General features: G+C 36.9%; 1 protein-coding gene across 9 annotated transcripts in view; it reads left to right on the forward strand.

Moving 5' to 3' along the window:
- PCDH17 (protocadherin 17) overlaps positions 1-27,283 on the forward strand; it is a 142,047-nt gene that overhangs the window by 85,573 nt on the left and 29,191 nt on the right. For 3 of the 9 annotated variants that reach the window (XM_063335171.1, XM_063335191.1, XM_063335181.1), the window contains one exon: positions 4,213-9,248. The exons of 4 other annotated variants lie outside the window; for them this stretch is intronic. In XM_063335171.1, the coding sequence (XP_063191241.1) occupies positions 4,213-4,895 (683 nt within the window). In that variant the 3' untranslated portion in view covers positions 4,896-9,248. Of the gene's footprint in view, positions 1-4,212; positions 9,249-27,283 lie in introns of those variants that run through there. 2 more of the 9 variants (XM_063335200.1, XM_063335224.1) reach the window with 2 other exon arrangements.

A 27,283-nucleotide genomic window follows, 5' to 3' on the forward strand; every position in this document is an offset into this window, starting at 1 on the left:
TCCCAGTTGTATATTTCATACGCATATATATATGTTGTCAATGTAGATAGCAGAGAATTGTATATAAATGTAAGAAAATTTATTTAATGCATTTTAAAATAATATGACACAGAACTAGTACCTGAAAGGCAGGTAGTAGTTTTCCTTCTACAGATGGTCTTTTTGTGGTTTATTGAAGTATTTTGTAATGCACTGAAATCTTCCCAATTGTGTTTACCGATGGTCTCCCAGCACACTGCGAGCTCTGACACATTAAATACAGTTAGAAAGTTTTACAGGAAGTGCTACTTTTTTTTTTTTTTCTGTGAGAAAGAAAGGAGCAGAGAAGACTCCTGCTTTGATGGAATAATTGAAACGAAAGAAAGGAGTGCTGGTCAATTGATTGTGCAGTTCTAAGCATTTTATGGTAGCTAACATGCACCATGTTTCTATTTTCATCTTTTGTTAAATAGGGACCACAGTTATTTACAAAAATTCATACAAAGGATAGTTAAGTTTACAAAATAAAGCAGTTAGTTGGAAAGCTGATTAATTGTTTAGGGAAACCTTTAAAAGTGCCAGAAAACTTTTACTCAGCATTGTCATGAATTCCACATAATTTTAGATATGGTTAGAGAAAGTCCTAAACAAAACACCTACTATTTCTCCTTACTATATAGGTCCACTTTTAAAGCTGAGGCTGAGCTTGACGGAAATTTACTTTGTAGGATTAGGAGGAAGAGAAGAAGACTAAAATTAATTAATAGCAAGCATTTGTAAGATCTAAAGTTCTAGAATTAATAGTAAAAGTGTTGGGCTCAGGGCATTTTTTTTGTTTGTGTATTTCTGTTGGATATCTGTGATGAAATGTAATGAAACCTGGCTAGTATTAACTACTGTCCAACCCATGATAAAGCTCAGAACCTTCCTCTCCAATGGTTTTGCCACATGTACCTTTTAAAATATATTGATTTTGTTTGGTTCGTGGAGTTTTATGCCTTCCTTTTTTTGAGAGAAGGAGTAGCAATTTCACTTGGCCATTTTAAGTAGCAGCTGTTTGATGCTGTAGTAGCTCTGGAAAACTAGATACAGAGAACTTTAGTGGAGATGAACTAATGGGTGGAATGAAGTGTATAACATGAGGTGTATAACAATGTCCTTTATTTGTATGGCTCCCTTTTCATTAAGCTATTGTCACCATATATGTTGTCTCTATGGTTATGTATACCAATGCCATCTTGTTCAAGTGAAGTAAAATCAAGCACCACAAACTTAAATCTCTTCGTTAAACTCTTCTCACTATGTTACAGTCCCAGTATACGAGTTGTCTTTTACTCTTTCTTTTCATGACAATAATTCTAACTTTTATTGTATACTAAAACCAGTGTGCAGCTTACTTTTTCTTGGAGGTCATAGAATCATAGAATGGTTTGGCTTGAAGGGACCTTAAAGATCATCTAGTCCAGCCCCTCTGCTATGGATGGGAAGGTCTTTCACTAGATCAGGTTGCTCAAAGCCCCGTCCAACCTGACTTTGAAATCTTCCAATTAAGGGTCATCCACAACTTCTATGGAAAACCTGTTCCAGTGTCTCACCACCCTCACATTAAAGAGTTTCTTCCTGATTTACAATCTAAATCTGTCCTCTTTCAGTTTATGCAGCCCAGGATACAGTTGTCTTTCTGGGCTGTGAGTGCACATTGCTGGCTTATGTCCAATTTTTCATTCACCAATATCCCCAAGTCCTCCTCCATGGGGCTGCTCGCAACCCATTCGTCCCTCTGTCTGTATTGATACCGGTTATTTCCCTGACTTAGGCACAGGACCTTGCACTTGGCCCTGTTGTACTTTATGAGGTTCACATGGGTTCAATCTTCAAACCTGCCAAGGCCCTTCTGGATGGCATTCCTTCCCTCTACTAAGTCAACTGCACCTCTCAACTTGGTATGATCTGCAAATTTGCTGAGGGAGCATTCAGTCCCACTGTCTATGTCATTGATGCAGATATTAAATAATGTTGGTCCCAGTGTGGACCCTTGGGGGACACTACTCATTCCTGGTTTTCACTTGGACATTGAGCCATTGACTGCAGCTCTGTGCATGCGACCATCCAGGCAATTCCTTATCCATCTAACAGTCCATCCATCAAACCCACTTCTCTCCAATTTAGCAGCAAGAATGTCATGGGGGACTGTATCAAAGACCTTACAAAAATCTAGGTAGATGACATCCATAGTTCTTCCCTTGTCCGCTGTTGCAGTCACTCCATTGTAGAAGGACACTAGATTAGTCAGACACAATCTGCCCTTGGTGAAGCCTGTCTCTAATCACCTCCCTGTCTTCCATATATTTTGATATATCTTCCAGGAAGATCTGTTCCATGATCTTAACAGGTGAGGCTGATTCACCTCTGTGAATTTGATGTTTAAAGACCTTCTTTTCCTCAAGAATTACACTGTGTTCTCCTCTCCCTGTACCTCATTCTGTCTTGCTTTTGATATTTTTTAGGGCTTACCCCAGTCTTAGATCTTAAACTCTTCAACGAAGAGAACACATATACAGAATGACACTTGTCACAGAATTGTATCGTTAAAAAGTATCACTTCTGAGTAAATTATCTCACCCCGATTTAACTGATCATTTTGACATAACAGAATTTTACTTGAATTTAAGTAGCATTTATTCATCTCTTTTTAGAAATGTGAACAAAGCTGTTTACACTATTGGATTCTCATAGGTCACCTTTGGTGTTTCTTCTGTGGCAGGTTCTGCAGTGCAACTGTCCACGAATCTGGTGTCATATTATTAGATTACTAAGAATTTATTTTCTAATTTCAAAAAATGATGATCACTTAAATTGTCTATATCTTTTGGTCAACAAGTTTGTTCTGCTTTTCTGAAGATGTGTTACGCATGTCTCCATGTGTGTGTTTCCCCTTTAAAAGTATACACATAGTTTTTTGTCTAACTGGAATTCCAGGTACTTTGTAAATACTAAGTTTCCCCCCAAAAATAAATATTTTAACCCATCTGCCCATTTTGTGGAAGAAAATGCTTAATAGTTAAAGACCAGTGTATAGCTGGTTGAAACCTAGAGATGATAAAAGGATTTATTCTATCAGTATTGGCTAGAGAGTTCTGAGAAGAAGGAAAATAAAGCAACTTGGATCAGAGTTGTGTTTTTCTAAAAAGCAGATTTCAGGGGTATTTTTGGAATTTTCCTTACCCCTGATGTTGGATTAGAGTGTGCAATTATAAAATGGTAAATGGTGGCCCAAACATATTCTATTAGTGTAAAATGACAGACAAACTAAGGTTTTCAAAGTAGAAAGTTTTCTTTATGTCTTTGACTTGTAGAATCAAAAGTATCAAAATTTATGTTCTAAAAATGTAGTGAATGAAAAGGCATATTTAACTATATTCTTTGAAAGAAATAAGAATATAGAAATCCTATCTGAAAACATTATCAGTTCAAACAGCATGTCATGGTTTGTCATTCTTCCAAATTGTATGTATTGAGCAAATCCATTTTCACTTACTTGCACCAAAATAAAAAAGGGGAAAACTGATTACACGATCCATGCTCATGTCTAATAAAATTGCAATATGCACTTTTTGACAAGCTTATATTTAATGCATACTGATAGAAAATTCTAGTTCTCTGTTCTCAGCAGGAAAAGTACGCTTTTGAAGAAAACCTTTTTATTTTGTGACTGTCACACAACATAACAATTATAAACAAAATGGAGGTGACAAAAATGAAAAGCCAGCTTGCTGATTTTTATGAGTGTTTGTATTTCCAGAAAGGCAGTCATTGCTCAGTTATTTGATTTGAAAAATTAATCCTGATAATGCCTTTTGAGTTCCTTAAGTACCGTTCTCTCTTTTCTAGGATGAGTTTTACAGAACAAAGCCTAACAGATTTCTACAGCAGATTAGTTTACAGATGAAGCTCAATTCCACTGAGAATGATTCTCTAATGACCCCTTTATACTTCCATTGGGCTGTGTGAATGCTTTAATATGCAGAGAACAGAGTTAAATAAATCTATTGTCTCAACTAACAGGTTTATGCAAGCCTTCTGAAATATTTTAATTATAGCTTCTTCTTTTTCTCCATAATTAAGAAACCAGATGTCAAGTAAGCCCGTCACGTGTTGATCATAGCCTATCCATTAGTTTAAAGAAATCCACTTATAATTAGAGTTTTTTTCTCTTTCTCCTTTGTTTTACAGAGCAAGAAGAATGTGTTAACTGCACAGATGAATGCAGAGTGCTTGGTCATTCTGACAGGTGTTGGATGCCACAGTTCCCTGCAGCCAGTCAGGCTGAGAATGCAGATTATCGCACAAATCTCTTTGTACCCACAGTTGAAGCTAATGTTGAGACTGAGACATATGAAACTGTGAATCCCACTGGGAAAAAGACTTTTTGTACATTTGGGAAAGACAAGAGAGAGCACACTATTCTCATTGCCAATGTTAAACCTTACTTAAAAGCCAAACGTGCCCTGAGTCCTCTGCTTCAGGAGGTTCCCTCAGCATCGAGCAGCCCAACCAAGACATGCATTGAGCCTTGCACCTCAACAAAAGGACCACTGGATGGTTGTGAAGTGAAATCAGGAGCCTTGGCTGAACCAAGCAGCCAGTACTTGTCAACTGACAGTCAGTATCTATCGCCTAGTAAACAGTCAAAAGACGCTCCCTTCATTGCATCAGATCAGATGGCTAGGGCCTTTGCAGATGTGCATTCCCGAGTGAGTCGAGACTCGAGTGAGATGGACTCTGTTCTGGAGCAGTTAGACCGTTCAGCCCGGGATCTAGGTAGGGAGTCGGTGGATGCCGAGGAAGTTGTGAGAGAAATAGACAAGCTCTTGCAGGACTGTCGGGGAAGTGACCCTGTGGCCGTCAGAAAGTGAGGGGGAAAATAAGGACAGGCTGGCAGTTATGTTCCTCTTCTGCTGATTAAAAGTAAATAAATAAATAAATCCCCTGGTTGTAACAGATTCACAGGAATGAAGGAAGACCAATGCTGCTTTAAGGCTTTTAGTGAACATCTGAAGTGCCCACAAGTATGTTCTTTTCACTGCTCTTTCTTTTTGACAGATAACACTGGTTTCATTTTGACCAAGCTTTCATTAGGACAGAGTCAAGTACACTAAGAACAAAACGAAAGAAGGAAAGACGGTGCCATTTTGACAATCTGATAGAAAGGTGTGAGAAAGGTGGAATGGAAATACGTCTGATACTTTAAGACTGTCCTCAATAGCTGATGCTGACTTTACTGTTTACGTATAAACCCCAAGAAAAACAGGGTTGAATAATTCTGATCTGTGGTGGATTTCCAGCAGTCACCACAGCCTTCTACTGAAAGTCCTAAAAAGAGTTCTTGTAGTAGTCCAAGTGACACCAAACATTAACGTTCATTTGTGGTAAACATTTATGTACAAAGTTATCTGCCACAAATATGGAAAAAAAAAAAAAAAAGAAAAAGAAAACAAAAAAACACATTCCAAGTCATTATTCAACAAAACATATCTTGATCATTAGTAAAACACTTCATATCATATTAAGGTTAAATGTAAAATGATATAGTCCATCTTGTCCTGCACACACATAAGCTAATTCACTTGATAAAAAAAAAAAAGATTTTAATATCTATTTAGCGTTTTAGTGTCCAACAAACTATAAATAGTTAGCATTAAGTTTTAAAAAAACTGAAGTAAAATAAAGTTTAAAAAAAAATAGTTACCTTTAAGGGTAATACACAAAAGAAATTAACATTATTAACACTTTTTTATTCATTTTTGGACACTAAAATAGCTCAGGAAAGTGAAAATGTCTTAGACATCCACAAAAATCACATGATCATTTAAATGTGCAAATGTAAGAAGATTCAGTGTGTTTACATCAAATGACATATTTTTATTGATTTATTGCAGATTCAGTGCATATGAGCCAAATTGTTGAGTGTATAAGAGCTATATTGTGTATTTTATTAAATTAATATATAGTTGTGTTGCAAAAATATTTGGGCTTATATTGTAAATGGCAAGTGTTGCCTCAGTAGCTGTCGAACTCTATGAGTTTTGTTTTTTCCTGCTTCCTTTCCCCATGGATTGTGGGAAGCAGCGCCTCAGAGCAAAGTCTCTTGTTTAATGTATGGTCTACGAAGTACTGCAGTACATAATCTGTTCAAAATGTGTTTGAGTGAGCTGATGGAGCTAACTGAACAGCCTACAAATACATCCATCAGTCATGGTTATGTGCAAGTCCTTGTAGAAGCTTCTATTGCTAACCCATGTTTTAATAACAAAAATTACACTCGAAGCAACACCTGGAACCTCCTTGGTTGTTTTGTTGTTTTTTTTCAAACACATGCAGTCACCCTGTTTAATGTAGAATATTTGATTGACTCCTTAAGAGATGCCACCATTTGCAAAGTTTTCCTATTAAGTTCATAGAGCTGAAAAACATGTCAGTGCCGATATGGCATGGGCAGTATTTTATCTGATTCTTTAGAATGTGCAATTACTTACTGAAATTCTATATAGTTCTGCTTATTTTGGAAGGTGTTTTTAGTTTGGTTTTCATTTGTTCTGAAAAGTATTTGGGAATAACTTGGGATATAGTTTCTACTTTTTTATTATTTTTTAAGTGTGCTTTTATTGCATTTGAAAAATTCAAAATTGCCTTCAGATGAAAGTTAAAAACCAACCCACATTCAAAATGAACTTGCACAGAACAAGAAGAAGCAAAAGAATTAAATATTTAGCTCAGGATTTGTCCCTTATATACTTCAGATCCTCTGTTGGAAATACCACTATGGCACGTTGTTTAAAAATGTTGTATTGGGTTTATTAAAATTAATCTGTACTTTACAAACATATATAAGAGAGGTTGGCAATTTCAAATCCCACAAAGCCATAGTTTTCATCAGTTCAAGAAAGTTGACCAGACATCCTGTTTTGATGTTGGGATTGCTGTTAAATGGTGATTTTAGCTAGTCAGTTCTACAGTGAATTGTGTTTGGGAGACAACCATTCTGACAGTTTGCGTTTAGCTCCTCCTGTTAAAAAAGCCTACAATTCCATGTAAAAAAAAGGATCTTGTACATGTTTTATCAAGCTACTCTCCATGTTTTGGACAATTTATGTATCTAAAATGTGGTGTTGTCTGTGTTATATAATTTTATATTTTTTTTTTTTTTGGCCAGGAGACCCGAGATTGGTTTCGCTTGATAGCTTGATAGCTTGAAATTCCATAGTGGAGAGGATTTCTTATTGTTTGATCAGTCTTCTATACGTATTTCTGTGGTGCCCATCACTCCAGTGTCTGTGCACCAAGTCTTTAGCTCTGCCAGTGAAATCCATTATTCAGCAAAATCTAAGCCAGTATGTAAATGCAGTCAAGTGATGGAGATTTGTGTATTTTATAAATGATTTTAACACTGAGTAACCAATTGTACAATTCATGTATGTTTCTGAAGACATAAAACCACAACATTCTGAGAAAGGGCTGTGCCAATGTAAGAGGAATTTACCTTAAGGCTCTCTGTCACTAGTGATTTACTAGCTTTAGCTGTTTAACACATTATCTGTATTTAGTAGTGATTATTTATTTACCACTCTGAGGTAATTCAGAATTCATGACTCACAGCTTTATAGAGGAGTTTAGGAAATCTTGCTTTTATTTAAGTTGGCTGACAACTGCCTTTTGTTGTAGATCTCCGGCATACTGCTTCCAAGAATATCCCAGGTTAAAAAATCTGTTTCACAATTTAGAATGGATACATAATGAACCAATAACCTTCAGAGCTTCTACAATGTTAGTTTCGCTGGTTCAGCCAAAATTAACATGATTGTGTGTGAAGGAAGTGCAACACACACAAGAATTAAAAAAGTATTTTTTCTCTATGGTATCTCTACTATTGCCACTGGAGAAAAAGGCAGCAATGAAAGATAAAGTTTATGAGTTATTTCTCCCATTTCCCATTCCTTACATACATGTTTTATAAGACTGAAAGAAAATATCTGCCACATGATTATAAAAAGAGTGGCAGAGTTAAGGGAGGCAAGCTAAGTAACTAATAAAATTGTACTGTACACTGTGAATAGCAAATAAGGCATTCAATATCTTTTTTTTTTTTTTTTATTAATGAAAGCCATCAACTGGGAGTTCCTTAAACAATTTCCCAATCAAATCAGGACCTTTTTATTTCTGGATTTTTTTTTTTTTTTTACATATTTATCAGGAAAGAGATTCTCCTGAACTGTGATTTGCCACTTGAGAATATAGGTTTCCCAGTCCAAGTTACCCCTAAAAGACAAACATTGCCCATAGTGAATCAAAATTCATCATTCAAATAAACTTTCAAGCTGTTTGCTGTCCAATGGAAGGGAAATTGCTGAGGTCAAGAAGGGGTCTGAAGCCTAGCATAATATACACCCACTCATAATTGTTTAATTACTTTATTTTGACATCAGGCAGTGATTATTATTGCATTAATTCAAACGGGAGTTTTGGCTATCAAGATTTGTTGATTTGAAGTGTAATTGAATGAAACCTGATTAAGGTTTTGACTTCTCTGGCCCAATTGTGATACAGGTTGGCATTCGCATTTATCAGCCCCTGTCTCCCCATATGGCTCAAAGTTGCACCAATGACTGGTGAATGACACAAAAAACAAACAAAGCAGCATACATTGTATGGATTATCTCAACCGCTATTGTTTAATGGCTGTGTTTAATGTGACCTATCTGGAAAATGAGGACTACGAATAAAAAGCAATTACTAATAGTGGTGTTGCCTGCTTTTGCATTCATTAACACAGAAGAAATGTGTTAAACACTGCATACCACAGGGAGCCTGATGGTAATTACTTTGGAAAAGCAACTTGTGGCAATGCGGCTGTTACAGCTAGTTATCAGTTTGCCAAAAAAATGACAGTTCCTGCTTCATTTATTAGAAATGTGTAACTGTTTTCTCTCAACAGGAAGGTGGTGAAGAGTTTTCATCAAGCTGGGTAGGTTTATCTTTTAAGCAGCTGATGTGCTGAATCCCTACAGGCTGTTATTTGCTCATAGAAACATGGAGCTGAATAAAGGATAGTTTGGTTTAGTACACTGGTACGAGTTCACCAAAAGCATTATAAATGAGGGTATAAGTTCTGAAAGACTGTCAACCCAACATGAAAGATCAAAACACTGCTTGAGTATACAAGCAGAGAAAAAATTCTGAAGAATGTAAAGGGCTGGGGTTTTTTGTTTTGGTTTGGATTTTTTTGTCGTTTTGTTGGTTTTGTTTTGTTTTTTTTTTTTTTTAAACGTGTCTTTTTTAAGACCCTGAGTAATAGAGGTAAATAATTTTATTCATGTTGCTGCCAACAACATGACAAAATGGTGGGAAAAAATATGACCAAGTTCTATATCTGGTTCTTTGAGTTTGTTGTTAAAATTTAACACTTTCATTAACCTCTTTTTTGTTTTGTTTTTTTGTTTGTTTGTTTTTTGGTTTTGTTTTTGTTTGTTTGTTTTTTTTGTTGTTGTTCTGTTTGGTCATCGTGATCAGTCCTGCAGAGTATGTGTCCCTTTCTGTCTCCTCCTATGTGATCGTAGAAATGACATACCAAATAGTGCAAATCCTCCATATCGGATTTTTGGGGGGGTTGGGGGGATTTGGTTTGGGGTTCTTGTGTTTGTTTGTTTGGGGTTTTTTTACCAATAATTAACTAAATACGCATTGCTTTTGACAGCTAAATAGAATTTTTGTTTGTTCAGAATTCTACAGCTATTATGAGGATATGTACTCGTCCTGCAGGCAGAATTACCTTTTATCTGTTGCAGGTTTTCTGCAAGTCTCTTTGCCAGAAACAAAACCAGCCTGCGTCTATTTAGCTGGCTACCCTGGGCACAGAAACGCCCCATTGTTTTCTTCCCTTTTTCCTGCTACATATATTTGTCTTTCTACAGGCTGAATTCCAAAATCTAGCATGCCACTGTCTGTGCAGAGTCCTGCCAGAATGTACCTTATGCTGCTGAAGGCCTCATTGGACATGGGTTGTTGCTGTCTTGCTGTCTTCAACTGTGTGTAATTCAGAGCTTGGCTGGATCCACAGTATATGTAGAACAAGTCATAAACCATCCTGGCTTTTCTTTACCCAGAATACAGAGTCATTGATTTCTCATTTGGAAAATGGCCAGTCTGTCAAACAGAGATTCTTAGATCTCCTTTAAGCCAACCACGTATAACTGCTTCAGGGTGTTCACTCATGGGATAAATACCCTATCCTTATCCTTTATTGAGTCTAAGACATGAAAGCAGCTGAAAGCTTATTTCTTCAGTTAGTAATGTTTCCCTAAAAATAAAATTTCTTCAGTAGAAAGAAAGGATGGCTCTCTGCTGTATGTATAGCTTGATTTGTGAAAGGTCACCTTAGTATCAGTAGTGCATGCAGAAATGGAACAGGGAATTAATGAGCCATCTAAGAATTTTCTGAGATGTATATTCCATAATGCATATGTTATGATTCAGGGAAGAGAGCACAGTATCTTGGTTTATTTATTGCTGATGGTTCCCGATAATGCCTGACTCACAAAAATGTCTAGTTCACGTTTTGGAGAAACATTTTTCTCTGATTGGGAGAACAATTCCTTTTTAATATGTATTTTCAAAGTTTTTAATTTTACTTTTTTTACTAAATAGATTCTGGTCAAATTGCGGGCCCGCTGTTTTAAAAACGAAAATAGTGTTCTGACATGGTTCCCTCCTTTAGGTTCTTTAGGGCTCTTCTAATCCTCTATGGCTAGAGATAGTACCTTTTACTTGGACAAGACTCCAAAACATCCATAAATATTCTGCAATTCACCTTGGTAACAAGCAAGACTATAGACATTGCTTGAAACATAGATTATTGGATAACAGATTTAGATTTTGACCTACTGAGAAATGGAATAATTAAAATTCCATTTCTGATAACATACTGTATTTAGTGCCTTGAACACTAACTGTACGGAATTGTAATTAAAGTGTATCTACTGAACTGCTGCCAGAGAACCAGGGGATCAGTCATCCTCAACTTTTTCCAAGTCAAAACCAACATTGAAGTTGCATCTGGAAATCAGTTGATTGCTAGTGCAGTACAGAAAACATATTTGTAATATGTTTGTGAGAAGAAATACTCCTTAAAAAAATTGCAATTACATTTTGTGGTAACTGCAAATTTTCCATCATTTTAGGGGCAATCACATGCAGAACTCTTTTCAGTGGTTTGATTTGAAAGTGATAAAAAATGGATTACTGTCCTGACATCAGCATTAAAATGGAAACACCATATCTGTCTGACCACCAGAAAATGATATTTATCTATTTCTGCTATTACTGTCTTTAGGAAAATGTTTCATGCATCTATTTTTTTAACCCTTTTACAACTGACATCTTTTATGATGCTACATCCTATAATGATTTCTGCGAGTGCCTCTTTTAGTAGTTACCACTCCCGCCCTTTCATATGTCTATTTAAAATACTTTACATTGAAAATTTATCTCATGTAGAGAATTTAGAGCAAATTTCTTACCAGTCTTCAAAGAAGTTTCACACTTCATAACACAGAACTAAAAAATATTAATTATAATATCTGTAGATAAGATGTTCATTTATTTCTTAAAATTCTTTGTTTAAAATTTGATCATATTAAAGTTGCTAAAATATATTAAGCCAATATTTTTATTTTCCAAATAAAACATCTTTTTATGAACAAATACTTAATTTGCTATCGTGAGTTCAGTGGGATGTCCTGTTGAGAGGAGTATCACAGTAAACTAGTCAGCTCTAAATCAGGATGTTTCCTTGATAACTAAACATATAGCTACTTCATCTTTAGTGAAAATGATTTCTTTTTAGATTTTTTTTTAATGAAATAATGAGAAAAAAAATCACCTGATATATATATTCTGGATAACTAACTAATGCATTTTATTATGAGTACATGTTTAGGGACTGTCTGAGACCACATGAGAAATTGTATTTACCCTGAACACCCTTTAAGTTTCTATGCTTAAAGCTGTATTGGCTATAAGGATGATTTCCTATTCCCTTGTGTCTCATTCTAAATTGAGAACAAAATGAATATAAGCCACTGCTATACCATTTAATAAGGATTTGTATAATGCCAAGTGAATATAGTAAATACAGCAGAAAAGAATACATGTGAAGCTATTTTAATAACATTACAGTACCATTGTGCTAAAAGAGATTTGGAATAGAGATTAGCGACTGTTAATAAGCCTTTATCATTGACCACAAGATAAGCTTCTTAAAAACATTGAAGCTTTACCTCAGTTCAAAGTCTGTAGTAGCGGAAAGCTCCAGAATAACAGCACTGTCCATACTCTGGGCTTCTTTCATGCTATCTTCTTCTGTAAGAGACTCCAGAGGTTGGTTATTATACTTCCATAATAACTTTTGCACTTCCACGCACCAGTATAAGTAGGTGAACCAAGCTCCCTGTCACTCAGTGCTCCAATGCTACCTTCGCAAAATCTGTTCAGTTGACTCATTTAAAGATGCAATGTGGATGGAAAGTGGTTTTGTTTAGTTGACTTAATCTTCTTGTACATGTCAAGGTAAGACACAGCAATCCTTTAAAAGGAAAAGAACAATTTCTTATTGAAAAAGTAACAGGCTTTAAAAAGTAATCTCCAAAGCCCAAAAGAAAAAAACAAAAAACACAACACAAACCAAACCAAGACAAAACAGGAAAAATGGCAAATAAAACCTTGTCATGGACATTTTTTCCTCCACAACTCAATTGAGTAATGCTGTTGATGACTATAAATACACCACCATCCTTTTTTAAATACACCTGTTCCAGTGGACTAAAATAGGAGAGAGGAATGGAAGATCTAGAAACCCAGGTAAAGCCTGCAGAATGCTAGTAAATACATTCAGTGCTGTAATTTCCAAAGAAATTACCTTTTTAAAATGATTCATTCTCCAGTACTTATTAATAATCTTCTCTGGACTGTCAAGATTTAGAACCACAGCAACTGCAAAAGTTGTTGTGGTTGGAGGCAGAAATCAAGCCTGAGGAGGAACAAGAATATGGTTCTTTGGGCGGACTCCCAGTCCCTACTACTTCTTATCCCTTAAGCAGAGGTGAAATATCAGGGAATCACCATATTACAGCAAAAATAGGAGAAGCGGGAACAATTGGAGGACATCTGAATCAAGTGGTCTTGTTCAGAAAGCTTTCATGGAGATTTGCCAAGCTTACTGTGGGATCAAGAATGTAAACCTGAGACAGCTCTGCTGATAACCAGTAATTCCTCTAGTCTAAGGTGCTGTTCACATCACCTCCTGCCTGGAAGAAATTCAAGCTTCTATGGGCAATGACAACACTCAACTGTGAGGAGCCACCAGGTTCTGCTGCCAAATCTTGAATCCTATAGCTTCTTGTAAGTGGATGCCAGCTCTCATCATTCACTTTCTTTATTTCCTTCATCCTGAGTGTTTGTAAGGCATACTAGAAAATGCTAGTCCACATTTCCAAGCCTTGGAGGGTGGTCTGGAGAAAGACCAATCCTTGTTCAATGCATGTGTTGGACAGCATAGAATGCATTTTTGTAGTCAGATAAAATTCGGTTAGAATTGTATTTGGAGAACCACCCATTTGCTCAGTTTGGGGATTTCTTTAATTATTGTGTTCGTTTCATTTTATAAATAATCCAGAAAATCTTCAGGATTGATGAAGGTAGAAACATGCTCATTTTTAACAGCAGCATAAATATTAATCACAATCACCAGTCCAGACAGAGAATTTTATTTGGCATAACATGCACAACTATGCAACAATTATGTGAAAATGGAAGTTATTATGAGCTGTAATTAATATACTGTGCTACCAGCCAACTCAAAGCACTTTGCTCAGCATCCTTAGCTTTAAAGACTGCATCAAAGCAGTGGCAAAATGTACACTAGATTTAGTAAAGCACATCAGCAGCCCTAGGATTTCTCTTCTAGCAGTGACTAGCGTTACCATCTACAATATGTGTTGCAGACTTGTTGGATTTCATTTGTGCTAGAATCTTGCTCTTTAAAAAGGAAAAAAAAACCAAAACAAAACGAAAACAGAAGCGGTATAATTGCTGATTTACCACCACTGCTTAATCTAATTCAGTTCTTAATGGTCCATTTGCATAGCAGAATTTGCATTTTATTTCACAGAAAATGTTACGACTCCACCTGCCGTAGTTTAGATAACGTATCAGAAAGGGGAAACAACGGTACAAGCAAAGGAGTGATAAATTACTTACCTTTGCTAAGACAACTTAAATATTGAAGGGGAAGGGAATACAGGTGTACCATCTTTCCAGGTGGACCAAAAGTGCACCCACCTCCCCCCCTCAGTTCCATCCCTCAGTTTCCATTTTATTGGGTTTCCACAGCTCAGAAGAGGTAATTTTCAAATGTTCTGCTATCACATGCCACTATCCTTGTAAAATTTTATTCATTGTGAAGACTGTGACAGAGAACACGCAAAGATATATGCAGGCATATAGTGCCTTATCAAACTGTAACGTCACTAAACATAACTATCTTCCCATTGACTTGGACTTAATCCAGACACTAGAGATCGCAGACAAATTACAAGGTATTATGCCCTGCCCACAGTGAGGTGATCAAAATAACAACAAATTAAGGATATTTTTTGATCGACAGTTTATATGTATTTCATTATACTTTTGCACTTCCTTCAAGGCTCAAATCCTATGGGTGACAGCTGTCATTTTAAAGGTGACTCATTACATTCATTTACAGAGTCCCCTAACAGATGGAAAGGTCTTTGTTTCCCAGGGAACACTGACAGGTTGTGATTTGCAGAGCTTTTAATCATTTTAACAAAACTTATACACATCTGTCAATTATTCTATTCAGTGATGTTAATAATACAGCAATCTGAGAGTGACAAAGAACACTTTCTTTTTTCTTGAAACCACAACTTTTCCATCAAGACTGGAAGAGTGGAACAAAAATACTTTTGAAGAGTTGTTTTCTTCCAGAGAAAGGAATATAAGTACCAGTATTTATAAAAAGAGTAAAATTTTATTTTCATGGTACCTGTCCATAGAGCTTTTTTCCTCTCCTCACAAGCTACAGTGAAGCTCTAAATCATTAAAACATACAACAGATAAAACATGACAAGCTGGTATCACATGAACAATTAAAACCAAAGTCACTCTGAAGAACTGATAATTTTGGTCAGGTACAGAATAAGGGCCTTCACTGTGGTGCATTTTCTGGTCCTGATAGCAAGCACTTCAAGCTCCCAAGGCTTCAGAATTGAGACAGCAGATGTATTTGTACCAGTAGATGTGGTGGCTCTGCCTCATGACTAAAACACAGCTCATTCATTCATTATAGACCTGAGGCCACAGTCACCTTACGTAAACCAGATATTTATTTGCAATGATATTACAGGAAATCCACACAGCAGTTACATGGTCTTTACAGAGCAATGACACTGGGTTTCTTTTGGAGATCTATAATGTTCAATATCAGCAGAAACCTGAGCATGTAAATGAAAATGTTTAGCAAATAATTAGAAAAGTTTGTAGTAAAATTATCTTCATAACATCTTATACTATTATTCCTTTTATAATTGGAGGTTGATGGTTTTTTTATTATTATTCTGGTCCCTACTTCAAAACCTTTTTTAAGCCATAATCCTTTGGATTAACTGCACCTTAGTAACAGAACCCTTCCAGCTTTCAAAGAAGCTACATTTTTAAGAACCCTCAATGGAAGATTTTTGTGTCATCATGCGGTTCTTAGTACTATTTAATATCATTAAAATGGAATTTGAAGACCCCAGAGAAGGAGTCACAGCTTCTTTTGAAGCACTGCTGATAAACAGTGAAAAATTTTGCATTGCATAGGCAATACAGAAGCAAAGCAAAGCGAAGCAAAGCAAACCAAAGCAAAGCAAAACAAAACAAAACAATCCAATGTTTTGGATAGAAAAAATCTTATTATCTCCAGGCCAGTCACAGCTGCAGTAATAAGACTGAGAATGTGCAGGTTGCAGTCTGCACAGGCAATATGTACTCGAACCAAGAATTTAACTTGGATTTCCCTAGAAGTCTAATCCAGACCTTGAACTACTACAACCACCTCTTCGTCTTCTTCTGGAAGCCCAGATAGGTGATGGATCAGAAATGCAGTTGCTAGAATTTAACCATATTCCACAACAGGTTAACTCCAGCCTTAACCTCTCTCTGTATATTCTGTATAATTTCTCTGCCATGCTTTCAGGGGCAAAATAGTCAGGACGGGTGTTTCCCAACATTTTCTTAGGGGCTTTAGACTTCAAAGGTCCTTGACATCTCTGTATATATTCTCTTTGATAGAGTATGGACTACATCCAAATGCTCTTCTGTAAAATAAAATAAGTGGCAGCTGGCACCATACAGTTTTGTTATAATGAAAACATGAGGTGGTTGCCATTACACAGTCCTGCACTAATGAGAACAGTAGGAGTCTAGCATTACAATGGTCTAATGAAAACAGGAAATGGCTGGCATTAGATTGGTAAAATGAAAACAGGAGGTGGCTGGCACTACACTTATACAATAAATAAATTAAGATTTCTGGCTCTACCAATCTCATCTACATTATATATGATTCCAGTGTGCATGAGAGAGGCTTATGCAGTCAGGGCCAGTGACAGCAAAGAGCATTCTTTGTTACAACACTTCAGAAGCAGACGGGTGTCATTTTCTTGCAATTTTTAATTTATTTTTGGTGGTCATGCATCAGTGAAATAGGGATAAGGTTTTAAAAATTGATGCATAATCTATACAGATTCTTCCTTGTATTTTAAAAAAAAATAATCAAAAGCAGCATATCTTCTGGTACCTGTGTGTGAAGGGCTAAAAGTAGTTAATTGAAAGTGAAATTCAATATGACAGGACTTTTTGATTAGCTTTCCACTTTTCCCTCCCCAGTTTGGGCTAAGTATCCAATGGCTAAAAATTCTTTGGGGTGATCCATGTAATGTAGAGAAGAAGACCAAGAGGAAAAATACATGCTGAGGAAAAAAGGAAAAAAGAAAAAAAGAAAAAAAGTTAAGCACAAAATCAATCATTCAGCTAATGGGCTTTCTTCTAGGAACAAAAAGGTCAGGTGTTTTTGCTCCATGTTTTTCAAGCTAACCTCTCTAGTTGAGCCTTTTTAATTATTATTGCACAAGAAGGTCTTCTGTGTAGCTCTTAGACAAAAAATACACAGCCATCTTCCCTTTTATTGTGACTTTTAGAGCCATCAGAAACTGATTGATTCTCACTCTCCTTCATCTGGCTGAATTCACCATCAAGTTTGTACAGTTCAAGGCCAGTACATTAAGACACTGCATCAATCCATTCGTATGGTACCTTTCAGCCCCTCAATCTCCCATTTCTCATCTTCAAGCTCAACCACATCATTTCTGGACGCTTTCCATAGACACCAAGAGACAAAATGAAGCAAGAAAATGTTTGGAGTATGATTTTCAAAGCAGCAATTAGTGTGCCGGAATGTTCCAGCGTGAAACGTTGTGCTTTCTGCAGCCTGGTATTCTGCCGGTAGCTTCGGTTTCCACGCTCAGATTGCAGTGAAAATATTCCAGTCAGGTACCTCTGAGTGAAACAGCAGTGTGATGCAAATAAGGAACAGATAATCAAATCAAACTTTCTAATCGAGTTTTTGCTATGCTGACTCTCTTATTTCTCTCTAGCTTGCAGTTTGCATGTTGTTTTACAACACTGCAGAATTAGCTTAAAGAGTAAATACTTGTGAGTTTATAGAATCCTGTCATGTCTCACATATACTGAAGAACGAATGAAGGAAAATAATCTTCCCATGCTGCTTCTATTATTACTTTAATTTCTTTGCATCTTTGGTGTGGCACAGATTGAATCCTTTGGAAGGAGGGAAATAGGAGAGGAAGAAGAAGCCAGAGGGGTAAACCAGGGTGAGTGCAGTTAACAAATTTTTACTTTCCTTCTCTGTTGTTTTTATTTCTTCATCAAACTGAAGAAAAAAGAAAAGAAATAGTCATACCTTTTGGACGAGATTTTAAACTAAGATGTATGGCACTGGAAGCAGCATATGCCTTAGAAAATCTGCTGTTACGCGTTGTGTATGCAAGCCACAGACGTCGCTTAATCGAGATAAGAGGCGACACGTGCCGTGCATCTGAGATTAGTGTCTGGCCCTCAGCCATTAATGCTGGCATCCCAGGAACTGACTCAGTCCTCTGCCAAACTTCTGCTGGGATTTGGATTCACTGAATCCGACTCACAGTCTTTAATCCCCCCAAGCAGTATCTCTTTGAATTGTGGAGCTTGCAAAACATCCAGGTGGTGGTCCAGCCATGACAGTGCCTGCATAAGCTCCAGAAGCAGCATGCTCTGTTTAAGAGTTTTTACTACACAGAAAGCTTCTAGCCCTCTACCGTGCAAGTCTGAATGTCAGAGCTCACCCCTCTTCTTTTTCTTCTGTTCATTATACCGCAGAGACAATAGTCACATGGCCTATTGCATAAGACTTCCAATCTTTTTGAAATATTTGAGATCATACAAACTCTGTACGCTATAAATCTACTTGATGGGTCTCATCATTCGTTAAGCAATATTTTTCATTAGCTTTGCAATAAAATGGCATTTTGCCCTATTTTCAAACTAACAAATTTTGTCAGGGTTGGCATCTTTATTACATTACAAAAAATATCAGTCAATACCACCTGGTGCGAGTGAGTCTTGTGATATGATTCTGATAGTTGCTTAAACTATGGATTTTTCAAAGTCAAATTTTCTGGCAGAAAGAATATTGTTTTAATAGAATTCTAGATAAATAGGTAGTGTATCACTGTAACTAGTAGTCTTGATTTAAGATAATGAATTGACCTCTCCATGTATAATATTCAAGATCATTTATAATTGTGTTGCACTGAAAAAGCTGTATAAAAGCCATTTGATTATGCTTGATTTTTATTTCATGCTGCATAACAAAACTAGCATCTGACACTCACAGTAGAACATGAATGAGTGTGACCGGAAACTCCCTATAGGACCCAAGGTTTTTAAGTTGTTTTAAATAATAATAGGGAATATGCTCCCTTCTGGGTTTCTAAGCAAGTAAGGAAAATGGCATCATGAAATAGGTGCCTATCTTTTAATGGAATGTGGAAATTAAAATTTAAAAAGTCTAGCAACACACACACACACGAGCGGAGAATAATCACAGGAAAGTAAAAGATTTAAAACTGAGATACACAGATTCAGCTAAACTGAATTATAAGCCCATCCTTTTTCCTAGATGTATTCACTTATAACAAAGGACTAATTCTATATTACTACACAGTTTGCTAATTAAAAGTTTACCATTTTCATGTGCATCTGTAATCTCATTTTGGACAGCCCATTAAATTATAAATATCAAAATGGTATCTAGATGTTATTTATTCCTCTGTGATTGTTTTCTGCTTATATTTGCAGATTAAAAAAGTACTTGTAAAATTTAGATAAGTATTTAGAATGCCCTCATCTTAACCAGATAAAGACTGGATTTTAATCAGCACTTCCACATAACAGAACACTTTCTGTCTTTTTCTACGTCACTAATTCAATTTAATTTGTAAATTATTCTCTCACATTACATTCTCACTTCCTGCCATTCCCAAGGCAAATAAAACACAGATTTACTTACTTTAAGGCACTGTAATTTCTTTGATGGTAGACACTGAAAATTTGTAAACTATACCACAAGAGTTTCACAGTATAGATATAGCTTGAATTTTCAGTGTACACAAAAACTAATTTACTACAGTATGTAGTAGTGCTAGATCCAATCAACTAAGTGGAGCTCACCCTAGTCAATTCTTGGTACATCTCCAAGGAAAACATAGTGAGATCTACTAAGTAAACCGGACTGTTTACCAGGTGATACTGTCCTTTTCTTCTAATCCAACATTAAACCAATCAATATTAATCTAAATTATTTTACCTGGTAAGTTCCCTGCCTTTTCAGAGTTAATGGAAGGAGCTCTGCTCTCATTCTCCCCTTTCTTATCTTATGATAAATTGAATTTTTTTTTTCTAAGTTTATATGGACCATTCCCAATTGTTCTGTCACCTGTGGTATTCCATGGCTCTGAACAGCAATTGCTTGGCTGCCAGAAGTAGCAGAAACTGAAACTGGTGTTTCAAGTGGTATCATCCAAAGCCACATTTCTACTGCCATCCTGGGTTTGGGAAGAATGGAGAGCTTGTCTTGCCTTGAGCTTCTTTTTGGATTGGAGGTAAAAAATATGGCATTGATTATTAACAGCTCAATGGCAGTTCTTGCAGACAAACTATATCTACTCATGGGTATTTTTGGACTAGACTTCAGTTTGGATTATTATATTATCCAAGGAAAGACTTCATATCCTCAGGGAAAACTTGAAGCTCTCCAGGAATGGTGTAATTGTACTTCTACTATTGTTGTGTTTATTTTTATTTTTTTAAAAAATTCAAATAGTTGAATACAGAATTATATGCTAATAGGAAAAATTACTGATTCTGTCCATGCAGGTAGTTCCATTATAACTAATATTTGTGCAGTTACTACATGAATGACAATTATTTACAGCATATTACAAAGCAGGCACAGATTTTTCTAGAGTTGCTGCAATGCACACGCTGGCTTGTGTTGGACATAATTGGTACGTAAAAAATTTCCTTGTATTTGGGCATGAAATGTATTTCTAGGAACTCTGGTAATGGATGGAGAATAACAGTAGTTTATAACAATGTAAAATTTTGTCTCCCATTAACCATGTGTTCTTATAATGTGCAATCATGTAGCCAAACACTTGGGATCAGGTGATTTTAATCTCAGAAATAGTTTTAGGGCATGTCCATAAGTCTTAGCTTTTGGCTGCCAAGCACACTATCTGTCACTAAAACAGTTTTACTGGTACTATAAAGCAAAAACCCACTTTTGACCTTGCATGCTTTCACCCATGTATGTCCAAAGCATGTATGTAAATCATGCATACTCTTAGAAAAAGAGTTGACAGTATCTTTTTTTTTCGTAATATATTTCACAATAAAGGAGTAAAATAACAAGTTTTACAAAAAAAAAACCAACCAACCAACCAATCAACCAAATCCACAGTTCTGCACTTTAAATAACTCCAAGTCAATCTAAAGAGAAGTCAAATTCAATGAATGTTCTCCCTATTGATGTGCACTAAACTGATATGGAATAATCTCTCCTCTTTATTGCTCATAATTAAAAATAAGAATCCTACCATGGCATAAAACCATCTGAAATCCAGAACCTTGAGTTTGGCTATGCTGTGGTAAAGATCACAGAGGTTTGATAGGACAGCACCTATCAGTTGGAACACACCTACAGGTGGATGCAGGCTACTTGGGAAGAACAGGGGGAAGGGAGAGTGATACTCTGTGTTAAAGATCTCCTTTATGAAGAATTCAAGCATGAATCTAGAGTCCTGTCTGTTGAGAGCATCTCTTTCAAGATCAGAGGGGGAAGGAGCACTGGGGATGTGGAGATAAGACCCAAAAGGGTGTAGTGAATGAAACTTTCTCCCTCATCTCACCTAGCAAAGGTGTCACACTCAGAGATGCTTGTCCTTATGTGGGATTTCAATGAGCTAAACAGCATTAGTTAAGAAGTCCAGGAGGTTCTTAGGCTACTCTGGTAACAATCTCCTAATGCAAGTGCTAGCAGGGATGACCAAGGGTAGTGCTCTACTTATAAATAGGGAAGACCTGGTGGTGGTCTTAGAGGGCAGCTTGGGTTGCAGTGTCTCTGTGATGATTAAGTCAAGGACCTGGAGGTGAAATGAAAAGGTAAGCAGTAAATTTTGGATTCTGGACTTTACAACTGGATGTTTCATCTTATTCAGGATGTTCCTTGGGAACTCTTTGGGAAGCTGCCATGAAGGAGAAGGGAATCAAGGAGCCCTAGGTGATTTTTGAAGAGAGCTTAAAGACAGTTCGGGAATCACAGAATAGTTTTGGTTGGAAGGGACCTTTAAAGGTCATCTAGTCCAATCCCCCTGAAATAAGCAGGGACATCTTCAACTAGATTAGCTTTCTCACAGCCCCATCCAACCTGACCTTGAATGTTTCCAGGGACAGTGCATCTACCACCTCTCTGAGCAACCTGTTCCAACCACCCTCATTGTAAAAAATTTATTCCTTATATCTGATCTGAATCTACCCTCTTTTAGTTTAAAACCATTACCCATCATCCTACCACTACAGACCCTACTGAAAAGTCTGCCCCCAGTTTGCTGTGCGGGAACACTGGTAATTTTGGCAAATTACTTGCTTGACTAAGCATGCAATTCTCCAATAAACTTAAACAAACAAAGGGAGTCCACAATAGATGAAAAAAAAACAAAACAAAATAGGCAACAAGGCAACAAGATAACAAGACAAAAAAGAAATATGAAAGAATTGCTTAGGTACCTAGGGACAAGATCAGGAGAGTAGAAGTTCAGCTGTAGCTGAGACTGGTGAAAGACATAAAGGCTAACAGGTAGGGATTGTATAGTTATGCAAGTTGCAAAGAAAATGTAAGGGAAAATGAAAGGAAGCTGATGGAGAGGGAAGACAGCCAAGCCATGGGCAATACTGAAAATGTTGAAGAACTCAACTGACCTCTGTGTGTACCAGCAAAGTGTGGGAAGGAGAGGGATTCTCATTTTTAGAACAAAAAGTTGTAGAAGTTAGGTGTACTCCATATCATAGGGCTGATAAATTTTATTAACAAATGTTGAACGAGTTGATTGGTGTGTTTGTGTGGCTGCTGTCAATCATGTTGTCTGGAAGAAACAAAACAAAACAAAACAAAAAAAAACAAAATGAAACATTGATCTTAAAGAGAGGCAAAAAGGAGAATCAAAGGAACTGCTGGTCAGCCTCTCCTCAGTCCCTGGGAAGATCAAGAAGCACATGCTCTTGAAATCCACTTCCAAGCAAGTGAAAGACAAGAAAAGTAGTAAGGAATACTCAACGTGGCCTTTCCAACAGTGAAGTGTACATAACAAATCTGTTATCTTTGTGCAGTTTAACAACTGGGTATGTGACCAGAGAAAGTGGTGTAAAGAATTTGCCTTGACTTTAGTGACATTTTGGCATTCTCCCACACCTGAGGAAGTATGTTCAGGGAAAACAGTTAGGTGGGTCACTTATACGGGTTGAAAATGAAGTGGAATCAGCCACAACAATGATCAATGGTTAAATGACCCGCTGAAGAGGGACTTCTAGAGAAGTTCAGTAGTCTAGAATTCCACGCTGGGGCCCATAGTGTTCAACACCTTCAGTGACCTAGATACTAGCACAAACTGCACTTAGAACATTTGCAGATGAAACAAACTGGAAGGGGTAACTGTGGCCATAAAAAATGTCAAAACTCTACCCAAAGAGACTGCAACAAATTTTAGTGCTAGACAAAAACAAAGCTCGTGGGGTTCCATAAGAAAAAGTGAAAAGTTATGGACTTACAGAGAAATGATTCCATGCATCAACACATGTCAGGAAGGGACTAGCTGAATTAAAGCCCTGCTGAAAAAAGCTTGAGGGTAAAGGTGTACACCAGGTTGAAGACAAGCCAACAATGTTCTCTATTCCTGAATAAGGCAAACTATATACTGAACTATGTTAAGAGACTCTGGCCACAAGATCAAGGGAAGTTTTTCTTCCCTTCTACTTGGCACTGATGAGGTTGTATGTAAAATACTGCATCCAGTTTGGGACTTCACAGTTTAAGAGAGATTAAGAAGAAATTGGAGAGGATGCAATGGAGGACTACAAAGATGGTCAGGGCCACAGAATATTTACCAGGAATGGCACCTGAAGAAACTGAGGTTATATAGCTTGGTGAAAAAGAAACTAAGGGCTTCTGTTTATATGGATTTGAAGGGTAATGCAAAAGCGATGCAGCCAGTCTCCTTGATAGTGACAGATGATATAACAAGGGGCAATAGACACAAGTTGTAGCTCGGGAAAAGAAAACTGTACATGAAGATAAAATTCTAGAGTGGGGTACTACCACATTTGACCAGGTTGTCCAAGGAGGTTGTGGAATTTGTGTCCATGGAGGAGTTCAATGCTTAGCTAGAAAAAATTAAGGCTGATTGACCTAATATTGGTGATAGCCCTGCACCAAGGAGTGGGTTGGACTAAATAGCCATCTGAAGTCCCCTCCGACGTTTCTGTGGTTCTATGAAATTCCCTGTGCATTACAAAGAGGAGCTGGATGAAATGTGAGTGTTGGTAAAGTGAGTCCAGCAAAATTTCTGAGATAGAGCTGGGACTTGAGGATAGAGATGTATTATATGGGTAGGTAGTTATGGCCTGGGGATCACCCTAAGTTTTGCATTTGGTGGGGCAGTGACATGGGCCATGTTTGGTGATGTTCTGTCCTGTCAGCACCCATGGATCCTGATTCCCCCTCTGGGACACAGTGCTCTTAGGATCCATCTCAGATGCATCAAAAGGCTCAAAGGGATAATCTTTCTACTTACTTGTCACTATCTGGTAACATTCTGTATGACAGGATTGTTGACAGCCTTTGGACCTGTCTTCCATCTCCTATACCTCTGTGGGAAATGTTTGTACAAATTCGTAAGAGTTTCTGTCCCATAGTAACAAATAAACAACGACTCAGTTTATTTTTGTTGTTCTGCATCTTTATAACAACCTTTCTTCTTTGTCACAGATTTAATTTTCAAAACTCAATACATGTAAACTGGGCACAACAGCATGAGTCTCATTGTCAACAAAGAAAGGGAGAGAATAACTGACAGCAGAAACTTCTTGATCTTTCCAATTCCCCTCCAAAACAAAACTCAGACATGAAGATTTATTCTAAACATGAAATGACTAAACTTACCTATTTTTGGTTTATATTCAGTCATCACTCTCAGAAATTTATTCATTAGATCAAGTAGATGGTTAGCATGTCTGAATTTAATTTTTTTCTGACTTAGCTGTGTTTTACAGGACACCAAAGGTGCCTTTGCTACATTAGAGGTCTGAGCATACACTCCAGTTTCTACAAATAGGTCTCACTGAATGCAACTGATGTTTAGAAACACGTGGATTTAATTAAATACACATGAGTATCCAGCATTATCTCATATGTTCTGTAGCATTGCCTCATGGTTACCTCTTCCTATCTCATTTTTTTTCTCCCAACACGATGGCTATGAGTTTTTTAAGACAATAGGAAGAATGATGGGAAGTTCCAGGGAGAGAGAATAGCAAATCTTCTTTCCCAAAAATATATTGTGGTAACATTTCTTCCTGATATTTCTAGTTTCAATACCTGCAGAACTCAGCAACCAAATCTATACCAACAGCAAAGAGAAGAAACAAGATATGTGGGAGGCCCTGGATTTTTATCTGTATAGGACAAAACCTTTCAAAATTTTTTCTAAAGCCATTTGTCTCTTTTGCTGAGAGAATGAAAGGGGAAGCAATTTCCACTCAGAGTATCTCAAAGTGGATCTCTGTGTCCATTATGCTTTCCCAAGAGTTATCTAAGTCACCTGATAATACATGACCACACTCAACAAGGACCTGTGCGGCTTAGAAATGCAATTTGCATTCAGTATAGCACGGAGTTCCATACACATTTTTACAAGTCATTGTATTCTAATGCATGTGCTTTCCCGGATGCCTCCTATATAATTTTTTTCAGTAATTATTACCATCTGCTTCTTAGCCCCCCTCATCTGTACTGCTTTGGAGACACCTGCAGCAGAATATATAGAGACAAGCAATCAGGAGACGAGAAAAAATAAAAAGAAGACAAGTCTTTTTATAAGAACAAGAGTTTTTAGAAACAGGATATCTCCCTTTAATTCTTAATGTTCCATGACACTAAAGAAAGAACTGAATAGTGGTCATGAGTGATCAAGCCCTTCCCGTCTTGTTTACTATGTAAATGGACCCCTTGGGACTTCACTCACCAAAATTATCTGGTTCCAAGCATAGTGGAATACTTGCAAAACTTACAGTGGAGCACTTAGGAAGAGGTTCTTTACAATGAGGGTAACAGGTTGCCCAGAGCGGTGGTGGAGGCCCCATCCCTGGAGACATTCAAGGCCAGGCTTGATGAGGCTCTGAGCAATCTGATCTAGTTGAAGATGTCCCTGCTTACTGCAGGGGGGTTGGACTAGATGACCTTTAAAGGTCCCTTCCAACTCAGCAGATTCTATGACTGGATGATTCTATGAAAGCAGCAACACCCAATTAATTTAATTTATGGATAAGTTGGTTCTTTATTATGGCAAGAAGAGATCAAGCAGGTTTTACAACTAGAATGGTAACTGAATTTTGCAGGATGAAGGGATGGTGTTCCATCTGAAGGATAATCCAAAAATTGCACACTGCTAATGTGTCTTGTTAGTGCCAAAGGCAAACTTTTTCAGCTTCTTGAATTGCATTGCATAAGGGCAAAACTGGGAAGAAAGTGAAACTTCTAAAGCAGACAGTTGTTCTATGATGGTGTTTCTCCTAGGTATATAGCATATGCATATGTTGACAAACTAAGCAACAGCTGCTTTATTGGTAATATTCAATTTTAAGACATTGATGCTGTGCTTTACAGAGGGAACTTTTCTTGTATCAAACTACAGCTAAATGCAACATCTCATCCTGCCTGAACCCTAAAGGAAACAAAGCAGGTAACCACACTGCATTTCAAATTATCAAATTGGAGCACAGAAGCAGCATATATTAGAGGTTTTAGCACAATTCTCCATCGAAGGCAATCTACTTTTTCTTTATTTTTTTTTTTTAAACGAGGTTAGGTATCTCTAAAAACATCACAGCACAAACACACTCATAGGAAGGCTAGAGTTAGCAACTGCTATATGAAACTGTGCATTCCTCTAGCTTGGCAAAATTCCTAACAAGGATGTACGAAGAGTCATGAAGTGCCTTGTTCTCACCTTGATGAGCACTTAAAATGTAATTTACTGTTGCTTTCAATTATTGTAGATTCCACAAGTGTTTACTATTTTTGGCATCCTGGAACCTCACAGCCAAATGATGATGAATGAATGCAATGATTTGTTCTGTTTTAACAGAAATCTGGTGGTAAGGCAAAACAAGATATTTAGGCTAATCTGCATGACTACTTCTTGAAACTTTAATAAACTGTCAAAAAGATGTGCTAACATTATGGTGAAAAAGATGGTCCAGAATGACAGATTTTTTTTCCAGGGAATAAGTTCTTTCAAAA

Source organism: Chroicocephalus ridibundus, chromosome 1 (assembly GCF_963924245.1).
Source record: "Chroicocephalus ridibundus chromosome 1, bChrRid1.1, whole genome shotgun sequence".
Taxonomy (NCBI): Eukaryota; Metazoa; Chordata; class Aves; order Charadriiformes; family Laridae; genus Chroicocephalus; species Chroicocephalus ridibundus.